Source organism: Crocuta crocuta, unplaced genomic scaffold (genome assembly GCF_008692635.1).
Source record: "Crocuta crocuta isolate KB4526 unplaced genomic scaffold, BGI_CrCroc_1.0 scaffold246, whole genome shotgun sequence".
Taxonomy (NCBI): Eukaryota; Metazoa; Chordata; class Mammalia; order Carnivora; family Hyaenidae; genus Crocuta; species Crocuta crocuta.
The window spans coordinates 3,184,789-3,200,324 of NW_027531902.1; the positions used below are offsets into that span (position 1 = coordinate 3,184,789).

The 15,536-nt window shown below is 41.2% G+C and overlaps 1 protein-coding gene and 1 pseudogene across 3 annotated transcripts; one reads left to right on the forward strand and one right to left on the reverse strand.

Moving 5' to 3' along the window:
• Positions 1-1,819: 1,819 nt before the first annotated feature.
• Positions 1,820-11,721, reverse strand: MRPL33 (mitochondrial ribosomal protein L33). 3 transcript variants are annotated; one of them, XM_077774039.1, is made up of 5 exons: positions 11,659-11,721; positions 11,265-11,430; positions 10,467-10,485; positions 8,338-8,444; positions 5,578-6,284 (listed from the first exon to the last, which is right to left on the reverse strand). In XM_077774039.1, exons 2-5 carry the CDS (start codon positions 11,356-11,358, stop codon positions 6,280-6,282), a joined length of 225 nt encoding a protein of 74 aa, XP_077630165.1. In that variant the 5' UTR covers positions 11,359-11,430; positions 11,659-11,721; the 3' UTR covers positions 5,578-6,279. The 3 variants fall into 3 exon arrangements, with proteins under 3 accessions (XP_077630166.1, XP_077630164.1, XP_077630165.1); XM_077774040.1 differs by lacking the exons at positions 5,578-6,284; positions 11,659-11,721 and adding an exon at positions 1,820-2,127 and having other exon boundaries at positions 11,337-11,430; XM_077774038.1 differs by lacking the exons at positions 5,578-6,284; positions 11,659-11,721 and adding an exon at positions 1,820-2,127 and having other exon boundaries at positions 11,265-11,417.
• On the forward strand, positions 6,441-7,253 carry LOC144239899 (small ribosomal subunit protein eS4, X isoform-like; annotated as a pseudogene).
• Positions 11,722-15,536: the final 3,815 nt, after the last annotated feature.

The window sequence follows — 15,536 nt, forward strand, 5'->3', positions numbered from 1 at the left end:
AGCCAGAAGTCTGGATGTTTATTGAAATCTTTTCAATGTTTAAGTATCAGCAGTTGATTTTTTAGAAATGTAAACATGGGGGGACACATGGGTGTTTCAGTCAGTTAAGCGTCCTGAGTCAATTTCAGCTTAGGTCACAGTCTCACAGCTTGTGAGTTTGAGCCCCACATCAGGCTCTGTACTGACGGTGTGGGGCCTGCTTGGGATTCTCTCTCCCCTCTCTCTCTTTGCCCCTACCCCACTTGCTCTCTCTCAAAATAAATAGAGAGAGAGAAAGAAGGAAGGAAGGAAGGAAGGAAGGAAGGAAGGAAGGAAGGAAGGAAGGAAGGAAGGAAACTTTTTTAAAAAGTAAACATGGGGGAAGGAAGGAAGGAAACTTTTTTTAAAAAGTAAACATGGGGGCACCTGGGTGGCTCAATCGTTAAGCATCTGACTTCAGCTCAGGTCATGATCTCACAATTTGTTAAGTTTGAGTCCCACCTCGAGTGAACTTGAGCCCTGTTTGGAGTGAGCATGAGCCCCACTTCCGGTGAGTGCTGCTTCTTTCTCTCCCCCTCTCTGCCTCTCCTGGGATTCTCTCTCTCTCTGCCCATCGCTCACTTACGCCCCCTCTCTCTTCAAAAAAAAAAAATTCAAAAAAATGTAAACACCACCTGTGGGACACGTTCAGCTCATGTGCTGAATAGACAAGTCATCTGTTAAGCCAGATTTTACTTGCTTTTGGGTTTAAAAACAAAAAAGGTGATTCATACATGTCAGAGACCCTTTACATCAGGCTTAGCTAGGATCAGGTGAAAGATTTTTCTTGTAACCCAAAATCACTATGTATAGTTTCAATCTACAAATAGCCAAGATCTCCCCTGATTGCTTTGAACAAAGCTTTAACAAAAGATGCCAGAAAATAGCTTATTGACTTTAATGCCACAAGCCACTAAGCCTCAACAACTGTCTACGTCTAATTCCATTTTCAGAAAGCTACTCTGGCGCGTCCTCCACAGACTGAGCCGTGGGGAGGGAAGAGCGTTGGTTTCATCACGCTTGAGGCCACGGTGGGCACGCTATCATTCTCCTACAGAAGTGCTGTAAATGGGGTAGGATGTGAACCAGCTTAGCTCAAAATAAAGGTGATCCTTCTTACGTTCAGTCAGAAATTTGATACATAAAAGAGAAAACTAAATCTGTAGAAAAAAATGATTTTAACTCATTTCCTATTGAAAATCTGTAGCTTGAGTGAGAAAGTATAGCACAGGAGTCCTTACGTGAATGTTAGGGATTACTGGAATTTCCAAGCTGGTTAGCTGTGTGGTACCATGCCCCAGAAGCCCTAGCCATGGCCCTGTGGAAATACACTCTAGCTTTTCTTATTTAAAAAAAAAATCAAATCAAATCAAAATAAATACATTTCTTTGAAAAGGAAATCTAGGAGATAAAGAGAGTCCAATGCATTCCTAGAAACTCCTAAATACTATTTCAGTGACTGGAGTTTGAGAATATGGACCAATGGCATTTTTCCTAATTATGTAAGCACAAAACAAAATAAAAGTTCTCATGGTTCCTTGTATGTGACAGGGCTGGCCCCTTTCTTACCCCTGTTCACCCTCACCACCTCTGCTATTACACGGGAGTTGTTACAAGATCACTCTGGAGAATGACTCTGCCTTTCCTATGAAGTACAAAGAGAAGCAGACTGGAAAGTCTTGCACAAGTTTCATTATGGAAACTTTCTTTTATATGAAACAATGGTTATTCTTTAGCAATGTAGTGGTTTTTTTTTTTTTAATTTCAAAGAGTGGGGGAAAACATCACTAAGAGACAATAGTACAGGCTATTTTAATATTTTTTATTAAGGGCTATAAAAATATCCAGAAAGATAAATAAATGTGATGCAATGATATATGTCCTAATATGAAGAACTTTCTTTCAGTACATTGTTTTCCTTCACAATGGCCTTCAAATCACAGGAGGCAGTGATTCCGTGCCATTTCCTCTTCTTTTATTACACGCTGCAGAATTTCTGAATCAGTATCCCGCCCTCAGTCTTCTCATTTATAAATCAAATTCATTTTCAATCCATTGTTTAGAGGGAGCGTATTTTTTTCTGTTCCACAAAGAGGACTTTTGTTTTCACTGTAAGAGAAAAATGGGTTGTAGCAGAAAACTAAAAGCATCATCACCATTTTTTAAATAAAAATATACATGTCAGACCACAAGCACTCTCCTTTCTCTTATCTTACTACTACTTTGACATGAGGATGGAGCAGATTTGCAAACTCAGTTCCTCCATCCCAGAGGCCAGAGAAACCTAGAGAAAGTGGTAAGAAAGTCAAGGTTCACCAGTCACTCAGTGGCCTCTCTGGGACACCACAAGGTCACATCTCACTGAATGTGAAATATCCACATTAAAAAACAAAACTAGGAGCAAAAAACGGAAATATTCAATGTCTTCACCCAATTAATGACCACTCTTGCAGGAGACAGACTAAGAGCTGGACTGAGGAAAAAAGGCAGCAAGAACTGAGCAGACCAAGGAAGAAAAGGCAGTCTGGCCAGACGAGTAAATACACATTAAACCTTGTACTTTCCAGAGATTGTTTAATATACCCAAAAGTGGATTTTCTTGTATGGTAAAAGAATGAAAATTATAACCAAAATCTCATTACTGAAAATATCAAAACAGTATAGTTCTCTGAAATAAAGCCAAAACAAAAGTACTAATTGCCTCCATGAAAGACTGGAGACTAGATGCTGGGCAGTAAGGTTTTCACTGTTCATATAATGCTTTAGAGTAACTCCATTAACTTCCAGCATATCTCTCTCCCTCCCTCTCTCTGTGTCCCTCTCACCACCTACTTCTTGGCGAAAAACCCAAAAGCAAACAGTGCACCAGGAAGACTCAAAGGACTACGACACAACCACCCCACACTTATCCCAATGACACAGAGACTTTCACTAGGGTTTTTCTTCTTCCTCTATAATCAGCATGGATACTGTATACAGGAGATTCCCAAGCTCTCTATGATTAAGAATTAGCTAGGGAGCTAAATTAAAATACATTCCTACTTCTCACCTCTACCCCTACCCTAATTCTGGTCTAGTACATCTAGTGTGAGGACTGAACATCTACGTTTTTACAAATTCTCAGATGATTCTGATAGGCAGCTAGATTTAAGAACTATTAACCAGTCAACAGAATTTTATCTATAATACTAATTTCAAAAAACCAAAATATATTATTACACTGTACAGAGGTATTTTTAATATATTCTGAATTAACTAGTATTTTAAAAGTAGTATTGATGCTCCTTTAAAGTCCAAGAGGGACTGACTACAAAGCATTATAAAACAGTAGTAAACCACAATACTTTCCCATCAAACAATGTGATTCAGTGCAAAAAATGTTTCCATGTTTTTCTACATGGAACTAAAAAAATGGTTAAAAAAAAAAAAAAAAAACACCTCACTGGTAACCAATCAGGAGACTATTTAAATTGCCCAGAACAGGAGTGACTAAGATTAGTAAAGCAAGGCTTTATTCATGAAAAGTTTCTGAATCACTCACTGAATTCATTCTCTTAATCCAAAAAGTATTTAAGTCCACAGAACTGTGCTAGGCAATGTGGAGTTTACAGAAGTATGGAAAGAGCCCCTGAATGTCCAGGAAGTAGGACCCTAAAGATCAAAAGGACTGGACTGGTCAGGGAACACCTTGTGGAGAGGGAAAGTTTGGTCCCTGAAGGAGCAACATTTATTTGGATGAACTATAAAAGGAATGGGCATCTGGTACAGAGGAACAGTGGTAAGAGGTAAGATGACAGTAGGGTTCCATGGCCTTGTATGGTAGGCTGATCCCACTGGAAGATCCTAATTAAAAAAAAAAAAATTAGGAAGATTAATTTGGCTCCATGTAATAGAAAAAATAGGGACCCTAGAGTCGGAAAGATTGGGTTCCAACCTTGGCTCTACCACTTCTATCTGCTGTGAGTCCCTGGACAAATTTCTCAAAATATTCTGCTTTGTTTGCTTCCCTATGTGGGGGATAAGTCCATCTTCCTCACAGGGTTGCTGCTAGATACACAGTTGAGTTGAAATAACATACTTCTATCCATGATCATTAACAAAATTAATTTTCTGTCAAAATATTTGCTGCTGAATTCACAGAAGAATGAATCTGTCAAGTTCTTTCCTTACATCTAACCTAAATCAACTCTGTTCAATTAAAGTCTATATTGTCTTGTTTACTCATCCAAGTAATCAAAAATGACAAGTTTTCATTTTCTTTATGATAAGCCTTCATATATTTAACAAAGTTTAATAAGCTTATGTCTCAGCCTTTAGTTCTTCCTCCTTGGAAATTAGTTTTATATGAAGAAAAGGAGTTCGAAAAGACAGGCTGGTTCTAGCCAGAGTACACTGTAAAATGCTCAAATAATTGGGAACTTTTCTGTTTCCTTACTGATTTCCTTTATAGAGCAGACTCACAAAACATTACCCTTAAACTAACCATTTATTCACTGCAGTAAAATATGTTGGGAGAGCTGCCAAGCTGTTTGGTACCTTGGGCAATGGGGCAGGCCCCGAGGCAAACATCATCACGCTAGCCTGTAGGACATTCAGCAGATGGGCACAAAGCCAGGCAGTCCACTATCCCAGAACATTCTCTTCTTCAAAAAAGACAAAGTTGTGCTGTCAAGGCTTAGACCATTCCTTATCAGAAAAGTTCTAACAGTCTGTTTGAAATTTATATATGAATCTTTTCTCCTATTTTCAACTTATGATCAGAACTGTTTATGGTTGTATTCTTTCCCAACCTCAAAACTTAAAATCAATTTGACAAATAAGTTCCTAATACCTCCATACTAAGGATGCAAATCCCAATACATTCTCATACTGAAAATATCATAAAGGGTTATTCAACTAACATTTATTAATGTTGCACATGTTCCTAAAGACAGACTCTAAAAGAGCTAAATGCTAGAAAAAACAATTCCTTTCTGTAAAGTTCATCACTTTGAGCTTTTACCAGCCGATACAAAGAAATCAGAAAAAGAAAAAAAAAAATCACATCAACTCTGTATCATATGGCTGTAGTCTGAATATTTGTGTCCCCCCGCCCCAAATTCATGTTGAAATCCTAACCCCCAAATAATGATGGTATTAGGAGGCAGGGCCCATGGAAAGGCTTTGGTCACAAGAGCGGAGTTTTCAAAGCCAGGATCAATGCTTTATAAGGAGACCCCACAATGCTTGCTTGCCCTTCCACCATATGAGGACACAAGCAAGAAGACAGGCTATGAACCAGGAAGAGGGCCTTCACCAGAAAGCTACCATGCTGGCACCTTGAACTTAGGACTTCCCAGGCCCCAGAACTCTGAGCAATAAATTTCTGTTGTTTATGAGCCACCTAGTCTGTGGTATTTTGTTATAGCAAACCAAAAGGACTACGACACATACCTTATCATTCTAATAATTTTTCTACCATATGTGGTAACATCCTAGAATTCAGACTCCCAATCATCAGGTACAAACCTAGAATTCCTTTTATACTATGATAAAGAATGACCAGAAATTTCAACAGTGTAAAAACAGCAGGGAATTTTATTTCCATTAAAGAACAGAAATCATCCAATTTTAAGCTGACAACTGGGCTTCTCAGAGTCTGTTTTATATGCTCCTCACACTGGTCAGGGCCTTTTTTTTGTCGAAGGTGATACTATTTTTATTTTTCTTACACACTGATGAATGCAGCATAATGAATGGTACAACCGTGGTTGTGAGACCTGCTGTACAAACTCTGAAGGCAGCTATGAACGTAGCTGTGAGTCAGCATCTGCACGAATGCCTGCCCAGAAGTCACCCAATGGTAGGTAGGTTTTAGCCTCCTGTAACATGTCTCATTCATAGGTCCCTACATAGATTAGTTTATGGTCCGGGCCTTGGAGTCAGAGTCTTCAGTTCAAATCTTTGTTCTGAAACATACTTTAGCTTTGTGTCCTTGATTAAAGTCCTCGACATCAAATTCTTCATCTAGAACCTGGAGATCGCCTGGAGAGTACAGGTGTTTGTGTTCATGACATCTGAAGATATGGGACTTGTGTAGGTAAGCAAAGAAGACGGAATTTTCCATTTTGTCTGATTATTCACAAGCACTAGTCTGTTTCCATTCTCTCAGGGATCACGGTCTTTTATTGCCTAGATTGTCCTTTTGTTGTTGTTTCCAGTGGGAAGGGAAATTTGGTTCCTGTTATTCCATCTTGGCCAGAAGTGAGAGTCTATGAGTTCTTATTCTTAGTTAATGAAAAAGTTGATTATGAGGTTAAGTATCTTTCATTACATAACGGATTAATTTGGGAAATAAGTTTCTGGTACCAATTCAATCCTGATCACCAACTGGGTGTCTTACAATTCAGCTCAATTCTGCTCTTTTTGTGCCCAGTACAGCCATGGCAAATGGTCCCAAGAAGCATCTGAAGCATGTAGCAGCTCCAAAGGCTGGATGCTGATAAACTGGTGTGTTTGCCCCTTGTCCATCTACTGGTCCCCATAAGCTGAGAGAATGTCTCCCTCTCATCAGTTTCCTAAGGAAGAGACTTGAGTATCCCCTAACAGCAGTATGAAGTAAAGATCAGTATACGGCGTTTCATTAACACTGATGGCAAGGTCCCAACTGATACAACCTACCCTGCTGGTTTTATGAACGTTATCAACACTGACAAGACTGGGGAGAATTTCCATCTGATCTGTGACACCAAGGGCCACTTTACTGTTCATAATATTGCACCTGAGGAGGCTGAATATAAGTTGTGCAAAGTGAGAAAGATCTTTGTGGGAACAAAAGGGATCCCTCATCTGGTAACCCATGATGCTCGCTCCAATCTGCTATCCTGATCCCCTCATCAAGGTGAAGGACACCATTCAGATTGATGGTGGAGACTGGAAAAGGTTACTGATGTCATCCAGTTTGGCACTGGTAATCTGTGAGTGGTGACCAGGGATGCTAACCCGGGAAGAACTGGTGTAATCACCAACAGAAAGAGAGAGAGAGAGAGAGACACCCTGGTTCTTTTGATGTAGGTGACATGAAAGATGCCAACACAAGAGCTCTGCCACTTGGCTCTCCAACATTTTTGTTACTGACAAAGGCAACAAACCATGGCTTTCTCTTACCCTTGGAAAAAGGTATCTGCGTCACCATTACTGAAGAGAGAATCAAGAGACTGGCAGCCAGAGCAGTGGGTAAAATGATCTGTAGATGATGTGAGTAGAAGTCTTTATACATAACTAAAGATGATACAGCATGACTAAAAGAAGAAGAAAAATTCTGACACTATCTACTAGTTATCAGTAACTCAGGAACAGCCAGGTAGAAGTGACATGTAGGTGTGAGGAAGGGGCACACAGCTTCTATGCCCTCTCCAAGCAGGTCGCTCTCCCATAGTCAGCATGTGTTCACCAACCCAGAAGCTCCAGGACAGTTCTTATTAAGAAACAATTGTAAAGAGGCTGTTCAGAATCAAGGGCACAAAAATTAAGCAAATGGCCTGGAGTTTTAAAAATAAATCATTTGTTTGCTAATTTACTTCACACAACTCTGCTCACAAAACCCAAAAACAACTGGGCTTCCACCAATAGCAATCAGCTGCTGTCTTTTGTGTGTAAGCAGGCAATCTGGCCTTGGAAACACTGGTCTCTTCTGGACAAATACTTCCACCTACTGAGACCATTTAAAGTTACCATTTATTACAGCATTTTAGCAGAGGGTACAAAATGGAAAATGCCATTTCTTAACTTCCTGCACTAATATATATATGCCATACTCCTCTAATTCAAATCTGGACCTAACTGCTTGCCACTGTTAAATGATCCCAGGAGGATATTTATTCCCTCCCCTTCTGAAGACACTCTTTTCTTTCTGTTTCCAGAATGGTATTACCTATTCTGTCTACATAGCTGCTTTCTTTCCCAGATCTACCCTATTTAAGAAGATAAAGGTGGAATCTGCCTCTCCCCAACTTTATCCTGTATCTCAGCATCCTGCCTGTGTCTCTCAAATCACTCAGCAGAATAGTCATTTTTGCTTTTTTCTTTTTTTTTTCCTCCCTTCCAAAACAGACTATAGGTACCAAGAGGGCAGGGACTGAGGCTGAATGTGTCCTGGTGTATCCCAGCACCTGGAAGAGTAACTAGCACCGCAGTAAACACTCAGCATATACTTGCTGGCTGAATGCTACAGTGTCAGAGGGGGCCACAGAAATGGCCAAAAGACATTCAGCGTCTGGAAACGGCAACGGGCCTTGTAAGCATCTGAATATATTGTGGAGTAATTTATCTGAATCTTACCAATTGGATCATAATGTAGGAGAGTCAGTTTCTCCCGCAGTCGGCTTCTCTTAGTGTTGAAGGAGTAACCTGTCCCAGCTTGGCTCAGCATTTTCACCAGAATGGTTCTAAGATGTAAAAATAAGCTATTACAAGCTGAGGAAATAAACTAAAATCAGTCGTGGGAGGATGACACATTTTGAGAACTCTGTATAGTAGTATTAGCTGTGGGATATCACTTAGTGCTAAGAAGGTTCTGTTCTAAGACAGCCTACATTTTCCATAAACCACAATTTCAATGGTTCTGATTTCCAAGGTTTGTTCTATAAGACAATGGCTTGGCAATCAACTAATCAAGCAACAAGAACAATCAAACCATGTTGTAGGAACAGACCCAGACACTCTCCTCGTAGAAGGAGAAATCAGGAGTGAGGGACAACACAAAAATGCTGGTCACTCTTACTGGCCAGTCAAGAAATCATAAAGATGGCTATCTCAAAAGAGCCCTATCTTCCAGGATGTGCAATAGGAGTAGAATTAGAAAGGGACAAAATAAAAGGACTGGAACTTTTATACTATTAACATGCTAAACCTTGTTCCCCTTCATAGTGCGTTGAAGTTATGGTCATCAAAGCATAAAGTTCATGTTTTGCCTCACTAGACCTTTTAGAACCTTGTACTATTTGCACTTGATCTTAGTCAAAAGGCCGAGAAGCGATAAAACCTTGTTCTATCTGTTACTTGTTCATGTGTCTGGCCTATGTATCATGCTATCTTATTTCTTATCTAATTCCTAAAAGAATCTGTAGCCTATATAATGCATTACACATCTTTGCCTACCTTTCAATGTCCCTTTCATCAGTGCCTCATACATAAAAGGTACACAATATTTGTTAGTTAAGAAAGACAGCAGGGGCGCCTGGATGGCTCAGTCAGCTGAGCATCTGACTTCAGCTCAGATCATGATCTCACGGTTTGTGTGTGATTTCAAGGCCCATGTCAGGCTCTGTGCTGACAGCTCAGAGCCTGGAGCCTGCTTCAGATTCTTTGTCTCCCTCTCCCTCTCTGCCCCTCCCCCACTCATGCTCTGTCTCTCTCTCAAAAATAAACATAAAAAATAGACGATAATTAGTCCTTCATTCAAAAAGATTTAGTAAATACCTATTAAGTGCTTACTTGTGGAAAGCACTATGGGAAATGCAAAGCTCTATAAGGCTGCACCTGCCCTTTCCAGGAACTAACAGAATAGTATGGAAGGTGAGTTGTGAAAACAAAGTCTGTAAGGCAAGACATATTTTGGCAATGTCACAAGCATACAAAGAACATGACAGGCAGGGTTTCTATAGAAACCAGAGGCATGGGAGATTCCTCTATAATCTAGAGGTGGGAAATTCTAATATAAATATACTGGATTGTGGGAAAAGCTATATGAATAAAAGCTATTTGGCAGAGAGCACTAACTTATATGTTTTCCATTAACTTTGATCCAAAAAACCTAGTTTTAAGATTTGTGATGTATCTTAAGTTGTAAGTAAAGGCTGTTTTAAATTTTTCTTTTTTTTTTTTCCTGGAAAAGAATTCTCCTATTTTTAACACAGAAAATCTTATTTCAGTTATTGTCTACAAATTTTATTTTGAGATGCCAGTTTGGTATTTATAGTTTCTCTGGTACAGCATGGAATCTTTAATCTTTGCTATTTTTGAAATACTTATTCTACGAATGCAAAGGATTACAAAACTCATTAAAACTGACTCCATAGTTCAATCAAATCACAGCTTGTTCAGCTAGATTCCTGCAGTGGCCTCCAAACAAATGGCCCTTCGTCCTGACTTCGAAAAAACAGAAATACAGTAGTAGTCTAAAGAGAGCCTGGGAATCCTGGTGGTTTGTTTAGGAACAAGAGAGCAAGAGCTCCTTTAATTATTTGAATGGCTCACTTAAGTAGGTCAGTTGGGCAGGAGGGAAAATGTTTTCTGAAAGAGTCCCACAGATCCAAAACAATTCACCAAGTAATCCTCAAATCAACTTTCAGAAAACTGATGCCAAATGCTTAGTTTAATTAACATAAGGATGTATTGCCTGGGCCTGGAAAAACAAATCTAACATAAACAAATTTAAAACAAAAACAAAAACAAAAAACCTTACTTACTTTGACTTGCTCTTGGCAACTTTTTCGCAGAGAGGAAAGGTTGAAAGAGAAAAGAAAATATCAATTTATTATCTTTCTTATGCAAAGTTCATATAAATGTCTGTAATAAATATGTAAGTTACTAAGTATGCCGTGGGTTGTCACTCAAGTAACTACTCCCTAGCTTGTAGAGATCCCGCTAAGATTCTGGAAAGAAGACAAGGATCCAGTGAGACCAACACAATTCCGGATGTAATGCTTCGCACAATCTTTTTTCAGTTGGACCAGTTACTTTTCAAATCTAAGATCTGCTCCACATGTTCCTCTTCTAAGGTGCAAACATTTGCACTGGAACAAGCCTCTGGTTTGACATGTTAACCCATGCAAACTGCAGCAACCACCACGTCAGGTGGAGGAGGGAAACTAAATCTAACCGAAAAGTCGGCAGGAAAGAGCGCTGCCTTGGGAAGCCAGAAACTTTTCCCCCAGCCCAGCGGTATTGACCTAGTCACTACCTCTCTCAAGCCATTTCCTCATCTTCAGAGTTTCAAACGAGTGGGCAAAAATTCGGAGGTTTTTTTCCCCAGTTCGGATGTGCAGTGATCTTGCTGACACATCCCTACGGAGGACTGGGAAAGCGCCCCACTCCTGCTGACCCCACAAGACCGTCCCTGCGACCGCAAAGGGATGGAGAACTAGCCTCGCAGACCCCCAAGCACCACGGAAGAGCGCCGCGGAGCATGCCGGACGCTGTAGTCCTAACAGCCTAGAAAGTCGCAGCGGCCGGTTCCCGGCCGGCGCACGCCCTCAAACCCTCACCGTCCGGATGCCTGCCTGTCACGGCCTCCCGCCTTCGCCGCAGACCCTGCCGCCGCCTCCAGCCCCACTTACGGGTGACCGCGGACAGGAACATGGCGACAACACCCCGTCAGTCTCCGAAATGGGCCCAATAGACGCAGCAAACAACTGCTTCCGGGGCACAGGCCTGTTCCGGAAGAGAACGTCGGTGAGTTGCTCGAAGCCACGCCCCCCATATAAACCTCCAGACCCGACGCCGTCTCTCGCTTGTGTTTAATATGGATTAGTCGTTTTCTTTTCGTGGTGGTGGACTTTGGACTCTCTCTCCCTACTAGAGAGGGAGTTTAAAAGCGCTCGGGGTCCGCGCCCCAACCCCTGCCTCTTACTTCTGGATCAGAGTTAGGTCTTTCCATACCTGTTTTCACCAAGTAATCGCAACCACCTGCATTAAAGCCACGGGATCTATATGTGTTTCTCAGCAGCTCCAGGCTCCCAGGCTCCCGCACATTTCCTTAGAATATTGCCATCTTTTGCTTCTCCCGGCCCAACTTCATTTCCACCTGGTTAAGAGCTGCATTAGTCCCTTTAGAGTTAGAACCCCCACCTGAATATCCCCCATTCCTAAATTATCGACCTTGTGTGTCTTATGTTAACGTGCTGTATCAGAGCATCTAGGACAGTGCCTGCAAAAGGGACTGAATAACAGATCTGGAGTGCTCACACACCTTGCCTAATGTCACAAAACTAGTAAATGGCAGAGTGAGAATTCGAACCCAGATTTTGTCTGACTGCCAAGACTCCTGCCTTTCCCACTAAACATTGGGACCTACTAATCTGCATCTTCAATTCTTCATGTGTCTCCAAGGAACTGAGGGCTCCTTCAACGCCAGGAACTTTATCTGTAACCTCATTTCCCAACTAATAATCAAGACTTTCAGACTTTGTTCCTAATCTGTGATTTTGTCTATATATTAAATCTTAACAAATGTGTGAAATAAAATTCAGTCTCATGGATTGTCCTCACTAAAAGTAATAAAAATTATTTAAAAGCGAAATGTAGCTCTTCAATCCAATTCAATTTTTTAAACTTAGGACTGTTCTTGCCCTTAGTACCTTATAGTTTTTTCACCCTCCAATAATTTTTGGTCCTCTAATAACCTTGTCTCTAACAACTGAGTACCTTCTAGGTGCCCAAATCCTTCCTTACCTTGTGCAGTTTATCTGCTAACAAAGAGTTTTAGATGTTCAAGAGGGTAAAATCTCTTATCTAGGAAATCCCTTTAGAGGATATGTAAGAAAGAACACAGAACTGGAAGCCAAGAAACATGAATTTCAGCCTTTGTTCTGTCCTTTGGAAAATCTTTCAACTATTTACACCTCAGTATTATGCTCAGTGGGGGATTGGATCAGTGGATCTCATCCCTGATGGTATATCAGAGACACGTGTGGTCTTTTAAAAGCTCATTTGCCACCAATGAGGCCCAGAGTCTGTATTTTCCCTCAAATTTTCTTTTTTTCTTTTTTTTTTTTTTATTTCTAGGAGAGAGAGAGAGAGAGACAGCGTGAGCAGGTTGGGTCAGAGAGAGAGGGAGACACAGACTCTGAAACAGGCTCCAGGCTCTGAGCTGGCAGTCAGCACAGAGCCCAACGCAGGGCTCGAACCCACGAACCGCGAGATCATAAACTAAGTGAAAGTCGGATGCCTAACCAACTAAGCCACCCAGGCGCCCCCAAATTTTCTATAAAGAAGCATTTCAAAAATATCAAAGAGTTAAGAGAATAGTTCAATTAACACATCATATGCCCAATTCAGTGTTAACATTCTACTATCCATGTATACTGAATATATTTTATATATATGGTTTTTGCTAAGCTGTGTGAAAGCAAATTGCAGATGTCACAAACCTTCACCCCTACATATTTAAGTAGGTATCTGTCAAGACTAAGATTATTATAACTATACTACTATTTTCTCTCCTAAAAAAATGAACAATAGTTTCCTAAAACTACTCCATATTCAAACTTTTATAGCTGGTATCTTCAAAAACAGTATCCAATCAATGACCAAGACAACATCCCCCCCACACACACACCAAATCTGGCATCAAACTTTTACCTTCCCTCCTTCCTCCTCTCTGTAGAACCTGCTCTAGTAATGGCCTCAATGACCCCTACACAACCAAATCTCATGGTCAATTCTCAAGCCGCATTTTACTCAGCATCTATCAGTATTGTTTTACACAGTTGCTCACTCTCTCCTCCTTGAAAGACTTTCTTCACTTGGTGTCCAGGTATCCACTCTCTTGGTTTTCCTCCTTCCTTATCAACAATTCTTTCTCCATTTTCACCTCACCCACCCTTCAGTGGAGGCCTTCCCAGGGCTCAGTCCTTGAATCTCTTCTCTGTCCACACTCATCCCCTTGGTGGTCACACCTAGCTTGAGTTTTGAAAAAATCTAAGGACTGAAGATTTCCAAATTTATATCTCCAGTCTCAACCTTTCCTCTGAATTCCAGATTGGGGTATTTAACTGCCTACTTGATATCACATGTCCAAAATCAAATTCCCAAACTTGCTTTCCCCACATCAGTATGTAGCAATTCCGTTTTTCCAGTTGCTCAAGTAAAAAGCCCAGGAGCCAACTAGACACCTCTTTCTCTCCTGACCTATACGTAATAAATCAGTAAATTCTGTCATTTAAATGTTACCTAATCAGTGAAGCCTTCCCTGGCCACAGAAAGCAAGCAACACACACACACACATTCCCTATTCTCCTTACCCCACTTTATATTTTCCTATAGCACGTCTCACCATTTAGTATTTTTTGTGTGTACTTGTTGACTTCCTTATTATCTATCTTTGCCCACCACAATGTAAACTTCTTAAGGTCAGGAACTTTGTCTTACTCACTGCTGTATCCTGGTGCCAAGAATAGTGCCTCCAACACCAATTGACTGTCTGCTGAATGAAACAATAATGAATCTGAGATTAAAGGCATCATGCCAAAGTTAAATTATTAATATTTATGTTTAAATGTCAAACAATGATAAGTATATGTGTGTTAATAGTTTTGGGATTCAGGAGAATTTATGAGCTTGTTTTTAAAAAGAGATAGCATATGGATTCCTTCTTGAAATTTCTGAATGGAATAGAAAGGAAGCAGTGGCTTTCTAGTCTCATTACTTCAACCTGCACCCACCTGTTATTTACACCTAACACTTTGTTGGCAGTTGGTAAGTGTTAATTAAAATGTTTATTAATACAGATGTAATTCATGATTTGGGTTGGAGGGGAGGATTGCCTGAATATACATAATGAGCCCTCTGTGCCTTACTAAAGTGTAGAACAATTAGAGAATCCTGGCAGCCCAAGTGGAAGGGGGGAAGGCCTTAGGGGAGGGGCATCACCTCTTTGCAGTGGGGGGAAGTGATGGTGGGGAAAAGGTACAACTGTTTAACCTGGATTCTCAGCCCAGGAAAGCAGATGTTCAACATTTATTGAACACCTACTCTTGCGGAGCTTTAGATGCAGTGTCTGTGGTGTCAGTCAACACTGAATTCCCAGCACTTAGCACTAGGCTTCAAACCCAAGGATCTGGAGGTTATTCCCCTCCTCCTTTGCTATTCTGAGAGGTCTCTGCCTGCCCATTTTCCAGCCCACTTTCATACCTATGTCCCACCTGACTTATGGTTGGGAAGTACAGCCATTGTTCTTACCTATAGCGTCAGGGATCCTGGCTCCCTGACTTGTTCTAGGGGCCAGGGAACATGAGCAGTGTGGGAAAGGAGACTACAGAAGGCCAGGGCTCCCTGCAAAAAGCTTGCAGATTCCTAAGCTTAGACACCTCCAGACAGATGTGACAGCTTCAAAATTAGCTCCTTTACCTCAACAGCTTGATATAGCAAAGACTTCCTGAGGGAGCAAGACTAAATGCTGGCAAGACCTGGGGGCACCAGCTAGGCTCCATCTGTGTCCTCAGGTTGGCATTCAATGCCCTCTATAATCTAGCCTCAGCCTCCTAATTAGTCCCATCTCTCTTCACTGGGTCCCTGCTGGGTATCAGTCCCTTTCTGGCTGAAGTCTTTCCTGTCCCTCCACTCCCCCTCCCACCCCACAGATCCCCTCCACATATTCCTCTCAGAGCACCTAGTATGTTCCCTGCACTCCTCAAATCACTGTTCTGCCTCCCCACCCCACCCCCCAGCTCACTGGCACCCAAGTCTCTTGAAGGCCAGAGCTTTTCTGAATCTCTGTACGTCATCCCCTAATCCCCAAGGAGGAGCTCCTGAGGTAG